Source organism: Ceratosolen solmsi, unplaced genomic scaffold (assembly GCF_000503995.2).
Source record: "Ceratosolen solmsi marchali unplaced genomic scaffold, CerSol_1.0 scaffold23, whole genome shotgun sequence".
Classification (NCBI taxonomy): domain Eukaryota; kingdom Metazoa; phylum Arthropoda; class Insecta; order Hymenoptera; family Agaonidae; genus Ceratosolen; species Ceratosolen solmsi.
In genome coordinates this window covers 4,409,432-4,430,634 of record NW_011948430.1, presented here as the reverse complement: position 1 = coordinate 4,430,634, position 21,203 = coordinate 4,409,432, and the positions used below count along the sequence as shown (strand labels likewise).

At 41.0% G+C, this 21,203-nt stretch overlaps 3 protein-coding genes across 3 annotated transcripts in view; 1 reads left to right on the top strand and 2 right to left on the bottom strand.

Moving 5' to 3' along the window:
* The window catches only part of tay (tay bridge kinase), a 59,194-nt gene extending 53,969 nt beyond the window's left edge, over positions 1-5,225 (top strand). The window contains exons 12-19 of the mRNA XM_011501906.1: positions 323-543; positions 794-1,020; positions 1,584-1,748; positions 1,984-2,260; positions 2,479-2,620; positions 2,731-3,345; positions 3,634-3,705; positions 4,379-5,225. Of these exons, the coding sequence (XP_011500208.1) occupies positions 323-543; positions 794-1,020; positions 1,584-1,748; positions 1,984-2,260; positions 2,479-2,620; positions 2,731-3,345; positions 3,634-3,705; positions 4,379-4,898 (2,239 nt within the window). The 3' untranslated portion in view covers positions 4,899-5,225. The remainder of the gene's footprint in view (positions 1-322; positions 544-793; positions 1,021-1,583; positions 1,749-1,983; positions 2,261-2,478; positions 2,621-2,730; positions 3,346-3,633; positions 3,706-4,378) is intronic.
* Positions 5,226-12,176: 6,951 nt separating this feature from the next.
* On the bottom strand, positions 12,177-16,205 carry LOC105364054 (RNA-binding protein with serine-rich domain 1-A). The gene is made up of 5 exons (XM_011501905.1): positions 15,813-16,205; positions 15,587-15,703; positions 14,846-15,256; positions 13,812-14,059; positions 12,177-12,663 (listed from the first exon to the last, which is right to left on the bottom strand). Coding segments are annotated over exons 1-5 (1,152 nt in total). The 5' UTR covers positions 15,815-16,205; the 3' UTR covers positions 12,177-12,289.
* Positions 16,206-20,184: 3,979 nt separating this feature from the next.
* The window catches only part of Zdhhc8 (zinc finger DHHC-type containing 8), an 11,050-nt gene continuing 10,031 nt past the window's right edge, over positions 20,185-21,203 (bottom strand). The window contains exon 10 of the mRNA XM_011501904.1: positions 20,185-20,744. Within this exon, the coding sequence (XP_011500206.1) occupies positions 20,280-20,744 (465 nt within the window). The 3' untranslated portion in view covers positions 20,185-20,279. The remainder of the gene's footprint in view (positions 20,745-21,203) is intronic.

The window sequence follows — 21,203 nt, the reverse complement described above, 5'->3', positions numbered from 1 at the left end:
AATAATTTTAACTAGTAAATCAATAATAATGTTGTTGCATTAATCGAGTATCCATTTTTTCTCTTTAAGTCATAGACGGTGGATTGCACAAGTATTTGTAGTCGTCGTCGCCGCCGCTGTTATCGCCATCATTATTTATTTTCTATTGTTATAATTGCAATTCTTTAATAATAATATTAATAATAAAAGTATAAATAATCCACGTATGGAAGATAAGAACTGTGTTGCGCATTTCGAGGAAATAGCAAACGTTGTGCACCGCAGAGTACTGGAGTACGAATAATTTTTGCTGGAATACTGATCGTTTTAATGATCGTTTCAGCAACAGCACATCTTCGCAATTGTCACCGGCTACGGCAACGTCAGTGCCACGGCCGACACCCCCGCCGGTACCACTGAGCCTGCACACATTTCCACCGCCGATGTTCGCGGCGCCACTGCCACCGCCTGTCTCCAGCTCGAGTCCCCACACTTCCTTGCCTTCGCTTCCTCCACCAACCTCCAATCCTAATCCCTTCTCAGCAGAGTCGCTGTTTCAAACAAGTAAGCCATGCGAGTTTAGCGCGAAATTGCGAGGGCAGAGACGAGACGATGTCGTTATCGTAATTCGAGAAATTCCGTACTGTTAATGCGGCGACGCCATCGAAGCATTCAAAAAGCAGCTGGGCGTCCCGCACCATAAAGCACCCCGTGTTGCTTGAAATGGAGTTTCTCGAGAAGGGCAGCGCTAATCGCCCGTCTCTGCTCGCTCGCTCGCTCGCAAACCGAACATCAATACTATTGTAAAATGTAGAATCAAAAATAGGTGTGAGTCACGTGTCGGGCCAAACGGACTTGTTACGTCGCGAGCTGGACAATCGATTCTTGGCTTCGCAGGACAGAAACGTAGGCAACATTGGCCCGCCACCTTATCTCAGGACGGAAATGCACCATCACCAACATCAACATACGCACGTCCATCAACACACGACGCCCATATTGCCGCCACCAACGGCAACTTCGCTCTTCCCACCACCGATTGTAAGTGGCGTTAATAATAATAATAATAATAATAATAATAATAATAATAATAATAATTATTATTATTATTATTATTATTATTATTATTATTATTATTATTAATGTGTGTTGTAATAATTAAACGATCGACTTGCCTTTTAAATTTATATAAGTTTTATATTTTAATTTCTTATTATTTATGTAACTAATGGGCACAATTTTATTTGGTGCTGATAAATATAAATTTTTATCAGTATATATTGCCCCTGCTTTTGTAAGTCAAAGGTCATTCAAGACGAATGTATTATGATTCGAGAGAAACGGGAAGATATATTAACAAGTTTATTTACATTAACATTACATCAACAACTTCTCTCCTTTCGTTTTAATTTTTTCTTTATTTTTCTTTCCTATGATTATTCGTTAGACAAAAAAAATTGACTAAATTTACAAATCTTTTTTATTTACCACAAACATTACAAATCTTTTTTATTTATCATAAACGTTACAAATCTCTCTCTCTCTCTCTCTCTCTCTCTCTCTCATTCTCATTCTCATTCTCATTCCCCCTTTCTCCTTTGCAGTTCAAGGACATTCCAAAGCTGGGTGGAGTGGACTCTCCATTTTTTCGAGGGAATCTCAATCTCGGCAACTATTCGGGTTTCAATGCTGGCCTTCTTCATCCTGGTATAGGACCTCCTTCAACGCCCTTCGTCCCGCCAACTCATGTCACGTCCTATGCACCCACGGTAATTTCACCACAAATACAATATTTTGCCTACACGCTCGCAACGTCGTCCTTAACGAACGACCATTATGAAATAAACAATTAAACGAGTACGCAGCTTGAGTTGCGAGGCCAAACGAATAAACTATCTGATTTCATCGAATGGCCCAATCGTTATACTCGTTCTTCCAATTTGTTCTTTAAGCAACACTTGGACAATTATGAAATCTAATTTACTGTTTGTTGCGCATTAACAGAAGACTGGCAAATGGAACGCGATGCACGTCCGCATAGCCTGGGAGATTTATCATCATCAGCAGAAGCAACAAGCGGAGGCCAAAGCTGGTGGCGTGAGCACGAAAACGGAACTACTGAGACCGCCGGGTCATCTGTTTCCGACGGGACCAACCGGTGCTCTGGGCATGAGTGCTTCGCAGCTGCCTCCGCCCTTCTCCTCGGCCATGCAGACGCATCCACCGGGACCCCCGGTCTCACACACCGTTGGCTTCTTGTCCGCGCCGTCTTCGCACTTGGGTACATTTACTCTCGCATTCGAATCACCCGCATGAACATGATCATGACAAAGTTTATGATCAATGCCCACGTCAATTTATGATTATCGCGACGCGCTATCCGATGTGTGTTATCACAAGGATTTGCGCATTGAGAATTCGACCCACAACTTTGTCCATGCGTAATTTCAAATATACGGAATTGAGTCGGGATGAAGGCTAATTTTGGTTTTCTTTCAGGGGCCGGAATATCGCCATTCGGTAGGTATCCGCAAAGTTTCGCAGCTGCAAATCCAAACTTCCCAGGGCTTTGGGCATTCCCGCCAGCCAGAGATATACCACCGCTGCCTGGAATTAGCTCCGTTCATGATCCGTGGAGAGGGTGAGTCTGTCGCCAGCGAGGGCATAATAAATAATGCACGAGAATAAAAAGCGAATCGGCCATAACGACGACGAACTAACTTCTTTTTATTTTTCTCTGATGATCGACAGGTTGCAGCGTGCCTCGGGTGGCTTCCCCCCGACAACCGTAGCCTGGAGTATGAAGCCCGAGCCGGCAAGCATCGACACGAGGCGAGCCGAAATGGAGGAGCGCGAGCGGGAGCGGGAGCGTGAACGGGAGCGTGAGAGAGAGCGGGAGCGTGAACGAGAGCGCGAACGTGAGCGCGAGCGCATAAGGCGGGAGCGCGAGCGGGAGCGAGAGGAGCAGCGTGAACGGGAGCGTCGGGAACGAGAAAAGGAGGAGAAGCGAAAACAGCAGGAGGCAGCGGCTGAGCGAGAGCGCGAGAGGCGAGAGAAGGAGCGTAGGGAGATGGAGAGGCGGGAGATGGAGCGCGAGAGGCTACTGCAACAGCATCATCAGCAGCAACAGCAGCAGCAACAACAACAGCAGCAACAGCAACAGCAGCAGCAACAGCAGAGCCGACAGCAGCACGTCGTCGTCGGTAGGGACAGGTCGCCATTGAGGAACGGTGCCAATCCCATGGACGCGTCGCCGATGGTCAGGGTGAAAGAAGAGCCCAGAAGTAAGGACGACGACGTCGTAATGCTAACGAGAGCACCCCCGCAACCACCTGGACCACAGCCCAACACCATGCCCGACCCAAGGTTCGTGGCACGCTAGTCTTTCTCGGCTTTTTTTGTTTTGTTTTGTTTTTCTTTTTTGTTTTTTTTTTGTTTTTTTTTGAAAATTTTTAATGAAAATTACATTTGGCATTGGAATGTACTCGTATACAGTACTAACGAGCATATTTCCTTCATCAATATATGCTTATCCACCAGATGATTATTTACAATTAAACTCAAACCAGCAATTTTGCATTATTTCAACCCCTAATATTATTAATCTTATATTAATCTATGTCTGACGTCTGTTTTCATTTTGTTTAAATGCAGAGAGAAGTACGAATTACGTAATGATCGTGTAGAGCTGCAGAACATGTTACAAGACACTGAAAAGTGGATAAGGTATGGAAAACAATACAATAACAAAATGGCATAATAATTAATATTCAACCTTTTATTCAACGATTATGCGCGCTAAGATCATAAACTTCTCTGTCGCAAGTGAAAATCCTGTAAATCAATGTAAAATATGTTTTCTTGTTTCCATTTTGGCCTTTAGTTTCTTCATTATTGCTCTTAAATTTCATAAAAATAGAGAGTTCGAACGGGACATAGAAAAAACAATTACAATCGCACTTGAGCAAACAAATAGATAAATAAATAAATAGATAAATAATATCTGTTGCTATTACTGCTGCTGCTGCTGCTGCTGCTGCTGCTGCTGCTGTTGCTTATTATAAATTAAGCGCTCGTTTTATTGTCTTGAGCAGTCGTTTCTAGACGCGCCGCACACGAACAAAATTATTATTCACCTCCGAGCATTAATGCGTTATCTCCCCTCTCACGCCCGCCCTCTCTCATTTTATTCTCTCTATAACAACGGCAATTCGGTTCGAAGCAACATTCGCAAAAACGCGAAGAGTTCTGGACAAACCTGGAACCTTAAAGCTAAAGATTGTACGAGGCCAAAATCGAAACAAGAAACCCTTCGGTGCCCGATTCCGGGCCAAAGGAGCGCAATCGTTGTTCCCGTGGCCGAGCCTTGACTAACATTCACCTCCTTCTGTTCCGCCAGGTACCATCACACGCATCCGCACGCCTACCTGCAGAGCCGTCACCCCCACGGCGTGCCCGCGCCTCACTCGATGGCCCGAGCGATGTCCGGCATCCCGGGGCTCTCGCACCCTATGCAGCACTTCGCGCCGCCGCCACCGCCTCCGCCGCCCCCATCCGCGACCACTGCCCAGGCCCCGGGGCCGCCCGCCTGGCCCAGCGATCCATTCCGTGATCCCTACAGATACGACCCACTGCAGCAGCTGCGCTACAACCCCCTAATGGCCGCGGCGGCGTACCGTGCCCAGGAAGAGGAGGAGCGGGCGAAACTGTACGCGGCCGGTTATCCGGCGCCGCCGCCCGCCGTCGCCGGCCTCCGAGCCAAGGACCCGAGCCCCGGGCCCCTGAGCAATCTGCACATGCATCACAGAGCGGGTCCGGGACCGGGGGCGCCTGGCCCGGTGCCGGGCGGCCAGCCCCAGACGATGCTGCACAACGCCGCGGAGCTGCACAAGAAGGAGGACGCCTCGCAGTCGCGATGATGCTGCCAGGAGCCTTGGCCACCCGAATCCTGTCGCGAGCAGCCCACACGATGAGCGGAGCCCATATCTTCACCTTCTCTGTACATAGACGGACAGCCATCATGTATTGCTCGTAATTACGGAGTCGTGCGGTTGATTTCCTTTGTGTTTCCTTTCTCGTTGCGAGACCTTGCTGAACTACTACTATTAGTGACGCGACGAGCTGGAAGTTTAAGAACGAGAAAGGAAGGAGCGACTGTATATCTCGATGCGTGTTAAATAGATGCGTGGGGCGATGAGGGTAGGGGCGGGAGGGAGCAAGTTCGAACGAGCTAGTAAAACAGCGGGTGGGGGGGTGAGGGGTGAGGGGTGAGAGAGAGAGAGAGAGAGAGAGAGAGCGAGCGAGCGAGCGTGCGTTTTGAGAGTGTGTATTTTACGAGAGATAGACAATGTGCGAATATGTGTATATGATTGCGCATCCTGCTTCTTTTTTTGGCAGTTGCATGAAATAAGTCGCATTCAAAGCTTCGTTCATTCGATGTTAGATTGCATATTGCTACGCTAAAGTTTTCAAACGTGTACTGTAATATTCGACTGTTACGAGCCGTTACTGCGACTGTACATTGATATATCAAAACGAGGGAATAAGGTTTCTTTTGTCCAGAGACTCACTTTTCTGTACGCGCGACCTGTCATTTACAAATAAATGCCATATAGTGCTCATTTCGTTTATTAGTGCTACTTTACCGGTGCTTCAGTGCTAAGTAAAAATAATGTACTTCGTGCACTATTAGATAATGTTTTAAGTACGTTAAAGAGGTGTGACTTGTATGTTGAACCTTATTTTGCTCCATTCAACTAGTAGTGAAATGTAATACATTTTTATATAATGTATAGGTATTAAAATGTGTATATTATGTAAAAAAGTATAATATTCACTGTAGCATTTTTGACATATTTATTACAGCTCTGCATGTATATCTTATAGTACATTGTTGTGATTTTATGGTAGTAATTTTTGATAGACAATAGAGTTCCCTTAAACATGAAAACTGCCTTGTAATACGAGGATAGTCTTTGTATTGCTGATAAATTATTTATTAAATGGAAAATAAAGAAGAAGAGAAAATTGAAGAGGACAGAATATATTTTCGCATCTATCATGTTTTTATTGTCAGAAATGTTTTTTGTCGTTAAGTAGCCGTTTCAATGTGTAAAAAGATCGAGGCTTGACCTGATTATTCGATTTTTCTCATTTAATTTATTATAAAAAATTCTTCTCGAATTCATTTCACTGATTTCAAATGAAGAGCGGAATGTCTCCTGAATTCCATTAAATGAAAAATAATACTTGGGACTGAATTTTATTATGACGACTCTTTTTGTAATTTCAAATTTAAGGAAATGAAAAAATAATGTATAATTAAAATTTTAATTAGATTGAAGTGTATATATTGTTATGACTGGGATCAATATCCCATTAAGAACTAATATAAACTCAATATTTATAAAATGAAACAACAAGAGGTTTGAATTTTATTTAAAACTACCTAGTAAACAAAAATATACGACGCAAATCAGTAAATTGGAGGTTCTGTCAATTTCGTTAATTAGCTAATACCGGCGACGTCCTTAATCACGACATTCGCTTCAATCTGTGAAGATTATTCGTATCATTTGGAGAGCGCGTTCGTTGAATTTGAAATTTACGAAGAGTAACATTATCACGTGATTTTACGCGTACTCTTAAAGATATTTTTATTATTAAAGTTAATTTTATACAAAAAAGCGTTATTTTTTAACATATAAAGCTTATCCATTTTATATTATGATCGATGGATAATCTTTATACGTTTGTATAACTGCAAAGTGATATGTTAGCTTTACTTTCAGTTCCGTTAAAAATGACTAGGAAGTATTATAAAAAATTAAGATATATGTGTATATATATATGTGTATATATATATATATATATATATATATATATATATATATATATATATAGCCAAAAGGTAAAAAGAAAAAAAACGAAATGTTCGAGTATAATCATTGAATTTCTTCAGTGCGCATGATCGATTAATTTATACCATTATTTAATTAAGAAAACAATACTCATAGTATTTTTTCTTGATTTTTATTTTTTTGTTTTTCTTTGTTTGTAAAATTAGTAATTAAAGGAAAGATCGATTAAAAAAAAAAAAAAAAAAAAAAAAACTGACCATTGATAATGAAGTAGAAAATTATTGAATGTGACTTGCTTTATGTAAATGCCAAATGATAAATTAAATTTTGTTCTTACGCGTTAAAATTGGCAATTGATAGCGAATTCGACCAATGGACTAGCTGCTATGTTTATTTAATATTATTAATTTAAGCAATGGCCCATACATTGTTTCATGTGATTTGTCGGACTTTATAGTCACTGATTTCGAATTTCGTTGTTAAAAAATTGCCGTGTCCTAACTTTCTTGGGAAGAACCGTTTAAAAGCGATGATGATGGTTTTGCTTTTATTTTATTATTATTATTATTATTACTTCTTAATACTTCTTTTTTTTTCTCTCTTTTTTTTTTAATTTTTTTTTTTTTTTTTTTTTTTTTTTTTTATATATATATATATATTGTAAATGAAAAGGACGGCTTTCTTATCTTATCGTAGATGGCTACGTATAATAAAAGTGATATTTTTCGTCTTTCATTTCGAAGTCAGTGACCGAATGAAGGGAATTCGTGCTTTTGACTTTGACGTTTCGTCTCTTTTTAATATACAGCCAATTCCAAACGCGATTTCATAAACAAGCAAATAAATGAGAAAGAAGGATATGGATAAAAAGACTTGAATATTTTACCGTGTGACGTAAAAAAAAATAAATAAATAAACAAAATAATAATAAATAAATAAATAAAAAAAGAGAGAGAAAAAGAAAAAAAATTCTGGAGGAACAATGTACACGGAGCGATGGATTTTTAGAAAAATAAAGAATAACGAAAAAAGAATCGGTGCAACAGCTCTCGCTGTGAGCCAGCAATGCTCCGCAAAAAAACTGTTTGTCTGTCTATAGCGATTATAAACTTTATTCGTAAACGATAATAACTATCTGCGTACAGTTATAAATATCGTATGTAATATTAATTAATTAATTAATGTAGAAACAAAAAGTAATTAAGAAACAAGCAACATACGCGAGATATGTAAGGTTCAGAAATACTGCTGTGGGAACATTTTTATTTTTTTTTTTTCCTGAGTGGAATACGCGCGCCTATATTGAATTCTAGTAAAATACAATGAAGAATAATGGACTGAGCGGAGAATGAAAATTGATTCAAACGCAAATTTTCATCGAAGCGATTACACGATTCAGTCTCTGACGCGTCATTAGAGAATATAAGAGGTACAGATGTGTGAGGAGTAGAGATTAAAGGGCTTGAGACAGACGAGAGAGAGAGAGAGAGAGAGTGGGTGAGAGAGAGAGAGAGAGAGAGAGAGAGTGAGAATGAGAATGAGAATGAAAGTAAGAGTGAGAGAGCGAATGAGGAGGGAGCAAGCGGGAGAGAATGCGCATGAAAATGTTTGGAGAAAGTGTGGGTGATTTATAAAAAGGAATGGACGAAAGTCGAATTTATTTAATTATTTATTTATTACCATACATCGAATATGACGATTAAATGAATCTCTGTACACCGCTGGCGCGTCTGGAGTAATTGAGATAGAACGTGAGGCAACGTGGAAAGGAAAGGGAGCTCGATTAGTTTTCATACATTGGCTCTCGTTTCGTTAATGTAATATAAATTGTAATAGGCAAATTTTATGTTTCGATATAGACAAGACTCAATTATCGCCGAAGATAGCGGAGCGAATAGAGCGGTGGGGGGGGGGGGCAAAAATCGAAAGGAAGTCGCGAGCGATAGATTCAAAGAGAGCTCTGGACAACTTCCTGTGATATATTTAAGCAAAAAGAATGTGTATGAGATGACGATCGTCATCATGATCGTCGAACTTGACAAAAAGATAAATACGTTTTGGAGACTGTAAACTTTCTCTTTGATTGCTTCAACCGTACCAGATAGAATCCAAAACACTACGAAAGCCATTGCCCCCGAGTTGCCGATGGCTTCATTAACCAACGCTGCTCTAGAATTGTAAAAGCCAGCGGCAATTCTTCGGCGACATCGTCAATTGATTGCAGAAATTGTATTGCAAGGAATTCCCACACACTTTGTACCTAGTATTTATTTGTTTTACCGTTCAAAAATAAACGAGAAAGATTTCGGGAAAAAAAATTTATATACATATACATATAGATACATACATATATATATATATATATATATATATATATATATATATATGCACGTTTGCGCGCGCGTGCTTACGCATGCACATGTATGCATATGCATATGCATATTTATATATATATATATATATATGCATTCGTGCGCACGCATAAACACGTAACGCACGTGCGTATTGATATATGCATATATATATATATGTATATATATATATTGTGTGCGTATATGTGTGTGTGCGCGCGCGCGCGCGCGTGTGCGTGTATATTTTCATGTACAAATTATATATAATTACTGAAATATTTGCAACTCGGAATGTCCTTGAACATGGCGTATCCGTGTTATATGGTATTTGCATTTGTAAATACAAATTAAAGTCCCGTTTTTAATCTCACTTACTAACGTTTATTGAATTTTGATCGGGAAAGCAAATGATTAAAATTACATCCGATCGTCTGTGTATCTTATGGTCGTTTTACCATTCATAATTATTCACGCGTTACTATGTATATTTTCATTGCTAGACAACTTTGATTTGAAAAGAATAACCGGATGGGCAAACCTCCGCACCTCCCTATCCACCGCTACCGCCCTCTGCCCCCCCCCACCATCCACCAAATCACCATACACACAAAATATGTAATTATTTTGACTGCAGCTACATTTTTCTTATAGTTCTTAGTAAACGTTTGTGACGTTCATTAGCATGCAATAATTAAATGTTCCTTATTGATATTTCGCAGAATCGATTTTCGTCTCGTTACAATGGAACGCTTAACCCAAATAATTATCATATTATCATTAAACGTTTATGATTCTATCTGATTCCTTCGATTTTGCCCTTTGATCAGTGTACGTGGGGGACAGTCGGAACGGAGAAATTCTTCCTGCGCGTGCCATTATCAGCCGGCGCTTAAACGCAGTAACAACGGATAATTTCTTTTATTTTCCTTCTTCCCCCCTCCCCCCCTACCCATCGCCCCGTTTTCTCCAACTCGCAGAACTTACGTTTGAAACAAAAGCCAACAAACAAAGAGAAAAATAAAAATCCAACAAGATAAATAGATAATATAATAAAATAAAGGAATAAAATTACAAGTAAATAGATAGAGAGGTATGGAGGGAGAAAATGAAACAATGAAACAAAATGGATAGAGAGGCAGTTGTAAAAGTTCGTGCGAGCGACGAGAGAATGTTCGGGGTCCAGTTGTTTTATATTATTTTTCACAACGATTTGCGAACCGAACAATGACTGCGTCATTCAATGAACTGTAGATATTTTTCATCGATGCAGCTGAAAATGATAAATAAAATATGGGGAAATGAATTGCAATGCGATGCAATGGTTCTGTTTTTGTAGATACCGAGAGCATACGACACGAAGTACAGAGGAAGTTTTGTGTGAATAGGTTTTTTCTAAAAATCGATGATTCTTTGTAAAAGGATCGAATAATCATAGTTTCTATCAAAGTAGGAGCTGAATGTCTTTTGTATAATACCTTTCCTCGAATGTTTTCCAAAACGTTATTATAATGTTTAAGTTTTTTTGTAAATAATGAAGCTTATTAGAAATGAGTCACGTTTACAAATTTATTTTTTTTATCTTCTCTTTAATTAATCTAACAAAAATTACAATTTCACCCTATCTTTCATACATCACTACTTTCCATCTAATTTTTGTCGCTTTTCATAATTAAAGACGATAGCTTTTACATTTATTTTTGTTCTCTCTCTCTCTCTCTCTCTCTCTCTATTATTATTATTAATTTTTTTTGTTTATTATTTTTTTATTATTATTATTATTATTTTATTTCCATAGAATGTTAAGTGTATGTGTACGCGTAAGAACTCAATTGCAACATAAAGGAAAGGGTACATTTTTCTTGATTATCTTTTTCTCTCTCTCAAGTTCTTACGAACGACAACTTTAGTTACGGTACATTTCCATTTATCTCGATTTAACGCATTTACGAAACCATTGTCTTTTTCATGTAAAAATTTCTCTTCGTCGAGCTACAACTACAATTGTGAAAATTTTTCATTATTACTAAAATGCCATGCATGATAAATTGCGTATAAAACAAAGATTAAGAGACGCGAATAATCGTTCACTTTCAAGTTAGCATTAATTTTATAATCCAAAGTCCTGTCTTTCAAATAATATAAATTTTATTGAAGGGACAGAAAAACATTTAACCCTTCATTCCCATTGCTGTTGAGTCCGATCGAACTCGTGATTCCCATCACAAACGTTATTATGGCTCTCATTGATTTTAAAAGAAATACCATTCGATCGTTTATGACATACTTTTTGAATATTTGTAAATAATAAAAATGACTAACCATATATATATATATATATATATATATGTGTGTGTGTGTGTGTTGTAATCGATAGCGTGATGAATAAGTTTGAAGAAATGGATAAAGAAAGAAAAAAGTAATAATACGTTTTTCTTTTATATGTTCATACACTCTACTTTTGCAATTTTGCAACAATTCGTTTGACATTGGTTCAACAAACATTGGCGTCCACGTCGAACGTGTATGAAAAATTTGAGCGAGTCACGTGGATCCGCCGAATCGTTAAAGTAAATACAAATATTAATGAAATCGTCGCATTAAACTCTTAACCTAAACAATCGTCCCAATACGCAAACTCGACATTAAAAAGCTAGTCATTTTTATCGTGTACAAAATATGAATAGAAAAAGAAAAGGTTCTTGGGTTGCAGCATCAAGAAAATAAAATTTTTAAGAAAACTCATCGACAGGAGGGTGAAAGGGCGCGACACCTCGCAACACAATGCTTACACAACAATCAGGCGTACACATATACATCGGACAAAGGAAAAGCATCTCTTCCGCATACACGTACGTACGCATGCATGCGTGCACGCATCCTTATCTCCCACCCCCTCCCCCGCCCCCAATCGTCCCCCTCTCTTCACGCGCACGCACGCACGCAGACACACACACACACACACACACCCTTCCCTATCCTTTATCCTTCATCCTTCTTCCTCCTCCTGCTCGTTCGCCCGCTACCAGGTGCTCGGACGTCCGTGAAGATCCCGATCCCCGGCCGCGTCAATGTGTCAAAGTTAATAAGTTATCGCGCGGGCTATCGCGAGCTGCTGGAGCTCGATCTCGTGTAGCGGCGGTGTCTGTCGCGTCGGGGATTGTTCATGGGTGACCTGGAGCGGCTGCGAGGCCGACGGCGGGGCGGCCTTGCGGGGCTTCGACCGCGTCGGTTCATCGGCGGTGAGCGTCTTCTGTAGCGTGGCGGCGAGTTCCGGTTTCCTCCACCTCCACCGCCACCGCCGCCGCCGCCGCCACCGCCACCGCCACCACCGCCGCCTCCGCCTCCGCCGCCACCCCAACGGCCCGGAGGCGGGCCTCTTCGATTCATCATCGGGGACATGCGACGGATGGGCGGTGGTCGGGCCTTGGGTAGCAGCACCGGCGCGGCGGTTATTTCCTGGCCGTCGATCTGACCTACAACATTTATCAAAGCATGACATGTCGTACGAGCTCCGTTTCATCTCTCTCTCTCTCTCTCTCTCTCTCTCTCTCACACACACACACACACACACACACTGTCTCCCCCCCCCGGGCTCTTCCCGTCCATTGACGAACCATGCGGTATGCAGGCAGCCCAATGGCGGGTGAGTTGGAGTCCCGATTACCGGATTGCCGAGTAGCGTCTTTGGCAATTCTGTTAAAGGACTTTCCGTTTTATGATATTCCGAGAGCCTTGAACTATTCCTATTAAATTCGTATTAAAACGTTAAATCTTGAAGTTTGTCGGAGAAAAAATGGCCAGTCGATGAGCGAGAGTCAAAGCGACGCGCACCCGTGAAGAGAGGGGACGTAGGGTTATATAGAGTTGCGATAGAGATAGAGATAGAGATAGAGATAGAGAGATAGAGAGAGATAGAGAGATAGAGAGAGAGAGAGAGAGAGAGAGAGAGAAACGCATGGCTTACGACTAATTTACATTTACGACAGTGTATACATTATTTGCTCAAACTTCCAATTACAATAACAATACAATATTTGCATACACCACCTCGACATCGGGCTTTTAATGAAACCACGGGCGATAGACCAACGAACCATCGCTTGAAACCTCTCGAAACGCCCGATAAAATGCAAGTACTGGAAATTAACATTTCCATATAACAATAACAGGCAGATCCTTTCGAATATTGAGATACGAATATTAAATGAATGAGATACGTTAATTACGTTACGTATTAATTTCTACGGGTGCTGGACATTTTGTTTGTTTTTTTGTTTGTTTGTTTTTGTCTCCTTCCTCAATAACGACGCGATAGGAGAGGCCGTGAAATTACTTTGAGCGCACGTTCGCTAAACTTTTGCTCTTCAATACTCATCGACTGATAAATTTTCCTTTAAATGCCTTTCGTCCTTGGGCGTTTGCTCATACTCGCACAAATACTTTACAACGATCACCGGCCAATATACCGTCCTTTTCAAGCTTTCAAGCTCCTTTTGCCATACAGGCATTGGCGGTAGGTTGGAGAATAATAACAAGTAACGACATACGATCCGCCACAACGATGGAATATCCATCCAATGGGCATATCCGTGTACTTGATGAATAGTGGGACGATACATACCTCCGTCCATATGTTTCATGGCGTTTTCAGCTTCATCGGCCGTTTCGAATTCGACGTACGCGAATCCTCTGCCGTGGGTGGGATGTAATTTGTCGAGAGGAAAATCAACCAATTTGATGTTGCCGTATGTTGAAAAAATCTCAATTATGTGCTCCTTGGTGACGTTACGCGTCAGGTGGCCAATATGAATTTTCGTTGGTCTAGGAATGGGTGACCTTTCCCTGCGTTTTCGACGAGGAGACGGAGTCCTAATGAGAGGGCAAACGTAATTAGCAAGTTTCGTAATCAGGCAGTAATGTCGATTACAACGTCGATTATTATGTCGATTACAACTTAAATAATATAATTAATCTTGGGGAGTGTATTGTCGTTGAGGAATGAAATGTCTTTGTGTACTTTACTGTACTTCATTTGGCATTTAGGAGGAAATTTTTGTAATCTAAACTGTTATTAGATGAATTTAATGCGATGCAGTTGACAAAAAGTAAAAATCCTGGCGACAATCGCGAGTAAAGGCTAAGGGTGCAGATTTAAAAGTATGTACAAACATTATTCTTTCAATATTTTTTATATATATTTTTATATTTGTGTTTGTGTGTGTGTGTGTGTGTGTGTGTGTGCGCGCGCGCGCGCGCGCGTGCGTGCGTGTGTGTCAATCAATACCATTTTTTATATCTAATATTTCTCATCGACTACAGTGTGAAAATCAAAATGTTCGCCTACGTTTTTCACATAGCATGGTCGATTAATCGGCTGATATAATCTATAAACAAAAGAGTGCCTAGAAATTTTTTGATAATATATCCCATTATACCATATATACAAACATTCCCAAGATTATTATTATTACAAGTTATACTACGTGTCATAGTATAGAAGTACTAGTTGACTTCTATAAATCTTTAACACTTGGAATCATTGGGAAATCTATCGAGAGCATCTCTAATACAAAGGAATCTTTATAATCCTTTAATAATCGTATCGAGCGATAATTTCTCAATTGTAATCGACGTTGTAAATAGTCAAATTCGTACCTGGATCTAGGCTTTGGTTTTGGCTTTTCTGGAACTGAATTGGGTTTCTTCTTTTCCCTCTCCCTCTCCCTCTCCCGCTCCCTCTCCCTTTCCCTATCCCTATCCCTATCCCTATCCCTGTCCCTTTCACGGTCCCTATCCCTATCCCTGTCCCTTTCCCTCTCCCTTTCACGCTCTCTCTCACGTTCCCTCTCTCTCTCCTTGTCACGCTCCTTATCCCTGTCACGTTCCTTCTCTTTATTCTCGTGTCTTCTGACATCTGTGCTTTTGCTCCTGCTGCGCTTGCGTCCCCTGTCACGAGAGCTGGCCGACGAGCTGCCTGAGCTGCTCGACGAAGAGCTCGAGGAGGAACTGGATCTAGAGCTTCCACTGCTGCTAGAGCTCGAAGATGCCGAGCTACTATCGGAGGAGCTGGAATAACAAAACGTACAATGCTCTTTAATTTGCCACCGTTTAGCTCTCCAGCGCTAACTCTAGCTATCGACTAAGTAAGTTGACTGAAATTATCAAGCCCTGCCTCTCCTCCTCCCACAAAGGACTCGAGCTTGGAGCAATTACTCATCAACAATAATGAAATGCGCGCTCTCGGCGACGGACTCGACCCTCAATCACCAAGGTGACCAGCAAATACTACAAGTATCAACTCCATCGCGATTGTGGCTTTTCCTATCTCCAATCCCCAAGCTCGACGAAATGCGAATCGAGGCGAAAGAGCATAAATTCTGCCAGCAAGCTTCTTACCTGCTCCCACTACTTGACGATGACGCCGACCTCTTCTTCCTCTCCCTCGCTCGTTTATTCTCTTTATCCGTGACCTCGGAGTCGCTCTTACCAGTACTGTCTTTCCGGCTTCGTGCCCTAAAGTTTGGTTATTTCACACGGAGATTAATGAAACGAATTGCCATGAGTGAAGCGAATAGATTAGAAACATCGAGCGAATATGAATGTTAAAAGATTATTCACTTACATGACTGGCAACTGACGGCTCACGACCGTCGTCTACCTGCCTCCACCAAATTCCCGTAACTTACGAATTAATAAAATTCGTGCACTTGTGCGTATTGAATGCCGTGTGTATAAATATGGCGACCACAGCGCTAAAGTCCTCCGCCGAAGCCGCCTCCTCGGTCTTTTCATCTGCGTGGTGCTCGCGAGACTCTAGTTATGTGCCGCCATTCCACGGCCGCCAACGTAGCTACGTTAACCGGCCTGTGGGACGGTATCCCTCGTGGCATTACGTTGGCCGCCTGCGGCGTGCCACACTTCAAAGCGAATCGAACGTATCACGCTTACTTGTTGATGCTGCAAAAAAATCAATGATTCCTCGCGAGTCTGCTAGATGTAGCTCGACATACGCGTCCCCTTGCATTCCTTACACGAGAATGCACCTATACACGCATGTAAGCGCCAGCCTCTCCTCGAACTACGTGCTAGCTCTGGTTTTTAATGGTTGGATGGGATGGTGGCCGATGGCTGTGGCGTGGTGGTGGTTGTGGTTGTGGTTGTGGTGGCGGAGTGTGTGTGTGGGTGTGTGTGTGTGGGGGGGGGGGGGGGGGGGGGGGGGGGGGGGGTGTTGAGCGACTGATCGCGTCGAGGGGAATGGACGAAGAAGGCGGCTGCGTCTCTTCTCAATTATGCATCGACATTGGCTGGCCCGTCGTGATAAAATATATATTCATAGGCAAAAAAGGCTCGTACGGGTATTATTGTTATTATTAAAATAGTAGTTTTTTTTTTCTTCTTCTTCTTCTTTGTAGCTACTCTCGGCCGGCCAGCCACAATATTCTCGGTTAAACGAAAAATGTGCATATAAGTAAACGACGCAATAGTAATAAACGATGATAATAAATAAACGAGGAGGTACAATGAACAATGAAATGAAAAAATAATTTTTAAAAAACAAATTTATTATATTTATGTATATGTTCATTAAATAAAACACTGAATCTTTTACTATACATTGTGTTTCTCTTTTTTAGTAAAAAAAAAAAAAAAAAAAAAAAAAAAAAAAAAATAATAATAATAATAATAATAATAATAATAATCACACCAAACAAAAATATCTGAAACTTTGTCACTCCTGCAATTTGAGGATTTAAACGATAAAGGTGTACTCGTCGACTTGTACCTCTAGCTACCAAAAAATATACTTGTAAAAAAAAATATTTTCATTCTCAAAGCACCTTTTTTTTTCCTTTCCCTTTTTTTTTTTTTTTTTTTATGCAGATAATAAGGCAGAAAAGAAACTTATAATTACACGTCGTTTTTATTTTCATAGAATAGTGACGATACGCAAAGTACCGAAATGTATACGTATTTACATCGAAGTTTACCGATAACGAGCATTATGTACAAGTACACCAAATTACAAACACTAAAACGTTCGTCGCATCTTGTACAATTTGTTGTGTCATCGCTGATTTATTACTTTGTTTTCTTGATCATAGTCGTCGAAGCTCGCTCAATTATCTTCACTTTCAATTATCAATTTCAAATTGTAGAATTATGAAGAAATGTTATACCGATTATATGGAAGATATACATAAATTGTAAATGAAAATGTAAAAATATTATGTTTGGCACGGTTCCACTATGCATGAGTTGAAACGGGTGCTACTACACTGTTGTGTATGATTTGGTCTTTCTTTCTTTCTTTCATTCCATCCCTCTCTCCTTTTTCACTCGTTAATTTTTTCTTTTTCTTTTTTCTTTTGTCTCTTCTCTCCTCTCGCCTCTCTCCTCCATTTCCCTTATTTTTGTCATTTTGAGACTCGAGAATCTCCGAAGCTTCGATCATCGACGTAAGCTTTGTTTTTTTACACATAAAAAAAGTGGAATCCTCGAATGCGAGACAAATGTCAGCATACAATGAGTTAATTCATATAAATTACTTTTGTATACGTATATATTACAAATTGATCGACTTCCTTTTCAACAAAAATTGCAATGCTTCATGTCACTTTACCGCCAATAAACTACATATCTGGCAGTTTTAATTATGTACTTTCGTATGGCTAAAGTCCACAGTCTTTCGCCTGTTTCGCATTAAACGCATTACACCCACACATGCTCCTCGCATAACTCGCACACCTTTGAAGATTAACGTATTGATTTCGGGACACACTGATAAAAGCATCGATCATTGTCCGTCCGTGAGCAAAACGGGCACAATCGTACAAGAATATTCCAGATTCGCCACGTTCAATGTATAAATATTTTTCTCATTAAATAGTTGCATGAATATTAAAAATTTACTACACAATTCACAATTATTTTACACAAAATTCGTTAATCTAACTTCACGATGACTTATCTCGGTTAAGTAACTCTGTTAATGGACATCAGACATTTCTTTTCGTTTATTTATTTACTTATTAGTTTTTTTTTATTTTTATTTTTTTTTCATTGTTTTCGTTTATTTATTTATTTATTTTTTTTTTTTGTATATATATATTTTTATTTTTTTTATTATTCAGGTATAAATGCATTTTGCTTAATGATTACGTAGAAAAAAGATAGAAATCAAGCAGGTTGATCAAAAATCTGTATATATTGAACATTCTAAATTTTATAAACATTGTACATTATACAATTTATAACAATAATGATAGTTGTTATCATTAGTCTTTTTCTAAAATTTTGATTATCGTTTATACCTTGCACATTATCGCTTATGCTTGCGTAATTGATATTGGCATAAAAAATTGCTTGGAACAAAAACAATCAATGATGAATAAAATAATTTATATCGCAAGTTGGTTTTAATGGGAATTCCTCGTAATATTATAAATAAATTATGAAAGAAACTATATTGTAGTAACTCGCGAAAATCTTAGAGGCGAATAAATCTCTCATTTTACGTTAAATGCTAATCTATACATTCGGTGATGACTGCCTTCCTACATTAACTCTGTGATGTATGTTATAAGTTGTATACTGTAAACGTTACGATTTACACGCGCGCGCGAGCCCAAACCAATACATACATACATACATACGCTAGCGTACGCACGCAAGCCCAAACGCATGCATACATAAAACTCGCGCGCGCACGCATACGCGCGCGCGCGCACACACACACACACACACACAAACTATATATATATATATATGCGTGTGTAATACGTATAGTGCGTGGAAGTGCATGCAGGTATATACCGCTGTTTATGCGCGCGCGCACACGCTTATTTGTATCATATACCGCTCATCAAGTTCATAGCGTACATTGCATAACGAAAGAGTAATAATAATAAAAAATAATAAAAAAAGATGAAAAAAAAAAGAAAGAAAAACCCGAGTCTCGACAACGAAATTGTATAAAACTTTAACTGACCTTAACAAGTAGTATTCACTATATGTAAAAAGAAAAGAAAAAAAAAAGAAAAAAAAGGAAAAATTGGGCATATATAACAGGACATGTCTCCGTCGAGTAAAAAAAGAGTTCAGCGAAAGAAAGAGTTCGAACAACATGATGTCAAACGCGACCAGCCTACTACATTTGTCGCAGCATCAGTCCCAATTCCAATATAAAAAAAAATGTACTCAGTCTTCGACCGCCGATCACTGCGTATACACGTGCCTCCTGCCTCCTGCCTCCTCCCCTCTCATCCAGTCTATTGCACATTTTCATTGAAAAAAATGGCTGTAAAACGTCTTAATGGGGCGTCTGGCGCCTCTACTCTACTCGCCTCCCATCTCGCGAGTCTCGTCCCTCGCCGAGTTTGAAAAGCCGTGCGATTGTCCCAGTAGTAAGTACTCACTATTGAAAAACTAATCATTTCTTATAGTACCTTCGTACATTTTTCTCGCTCACTATTAGGAGCACTACGCGACACATTTCCTCTCCCGTCCCCGTTAATTTGTACACACATTTTACGTCTCGCTTCGGCCGGCGCACCCTACCTACCACAGCTATAAAATGTATACAAACATAATGGTTTAGTACGGTTAACGTGACAAGATTGGGTCCAATAGTGAGCTCGTTAAAAAAATACTACAGGAAGTTAATAGCGTCGATCGCGAGCTTCGTTTGCACTTCGTTAACGATGCGAGTATTCCTCGCGCAGGCCGTTAATTAGACAGAAACTTGACATTCGCGCGCCTTGGGCTTGGCCTTGCTCGTCGTCGTCGTCGTCATCGTTGTCCACGTCGTCGTCGTCGTCGTCGTCGTCGTCGTCTTCGTCGTCGTAGTTATCCCTGTCCCCATTCCCGTCCCCGTCCCCTTCCTCGTTCTCGACTTTGTCCTCGTCTTTGTCTTTGACTTCGTCTTCGTCTTTGTCTTCGTTCTCGTAGTAGCCGGGGCTGTCGTTGCATTCGTCGCCAACGTCTTTGTCGTCGAATTGCTCGCCTCCTTGGCGCTGAAGTGGAATAGGTTGGGCGAGTCGCGCCTCATCTCCTTCCAGCCACATATCGGCGGGGAGACGTAACAGCTGCGCTATACCGATATCTCGTAGTTCATATCGTAGACACTAGCGCGGTCAGGTGGCGTCGGCGACGTCGGCCTCTGATTCGAGGACCTGGGATCGGCTTGACCAGCACCAGCGCCAGCTACGATCCCACCACCGCCGCCACTCCCACCACCGCTACCGCCCGATGACGGCACCATCTCCATCGAGTCCGTGATCTCGAGGGCACGCACGAACGACATAGGTCGGCGCCGGTTGTCCACGGGGCCACTGGCCATCGTCGTAGTCGTTGATGTGGGCGTTGTCGGCGTGGCCATGCTCGTCTTCCGCTTAACCTGGGGCGACTGATGCGGCGGAAACACGGGCACGCCTCCCCGGAGCACCGGATGATAGGCAGCTCTCGGGGCCGCTGCGTACGGCTGCTGCGTCGGGCTCGTTGGATTCGAGCGGTAGTAGTCGTAAGGTAGAGGTGGCCTCTGCGATCCCGGCCCGACCTGTTGATATACAATTGATTCCCCGTTAAATCCAACGCTTTGTTTTTGCTCGCATGAAGGGAGTGTGAGGTGGAAGGTGGGAGGTAGGAAGGTAGGGAGGTAGGGAGGTAGGGAGGTAGGGAGGTAGGGAGGTAGGGAGGTAGGGAGGTAGGGAGGTAGAGAGGTAGGGAGATCTAATAGGTCTATCTACAATAGGGGTCTAGTTTTTCTTTGCTTAAAAACTCGAATGATGGCTACGAGCATACGTCGTGTTTCGGTAGTGGTGGTCGTATCCGGTAATAAAAGATCAAATGGCGAGTGGCATTTGTTTTCCGGGCCAATAGTACATTTTCCTCCCGAGCTTAAAGATCGTCACGAAAGAATTATTTTGCTCAAACTGTTTATCGTGGCAATTACGACGAAACGTTGCCGTTAAAATTGCCGATGGATATCGTTTGTCAATTTAATTGGGGGGGGGGG

What these genes read in the sequence shown, in the direction of transcription:
- LOC105364054 (XM_011501905.1), bottom strand. An exon ending in AAACCAAAGCCTAGATCCAG is followed by an intron (nt 14,060 to 14,845) that starts GTACGAATTTGA and finishes CCCTCTCATTAG; the next exon opens with GACTCCGTCTCCTCGTCGAA. An exon ending in CATGAAACATATGGACGGAG is followed by an intron (nt 12,664 to 13,811) that starts GTATGTATCGTC and finishes TAAATGTTGTAG; the next exon opens with GTCAGATCGACGGCCAGGAA.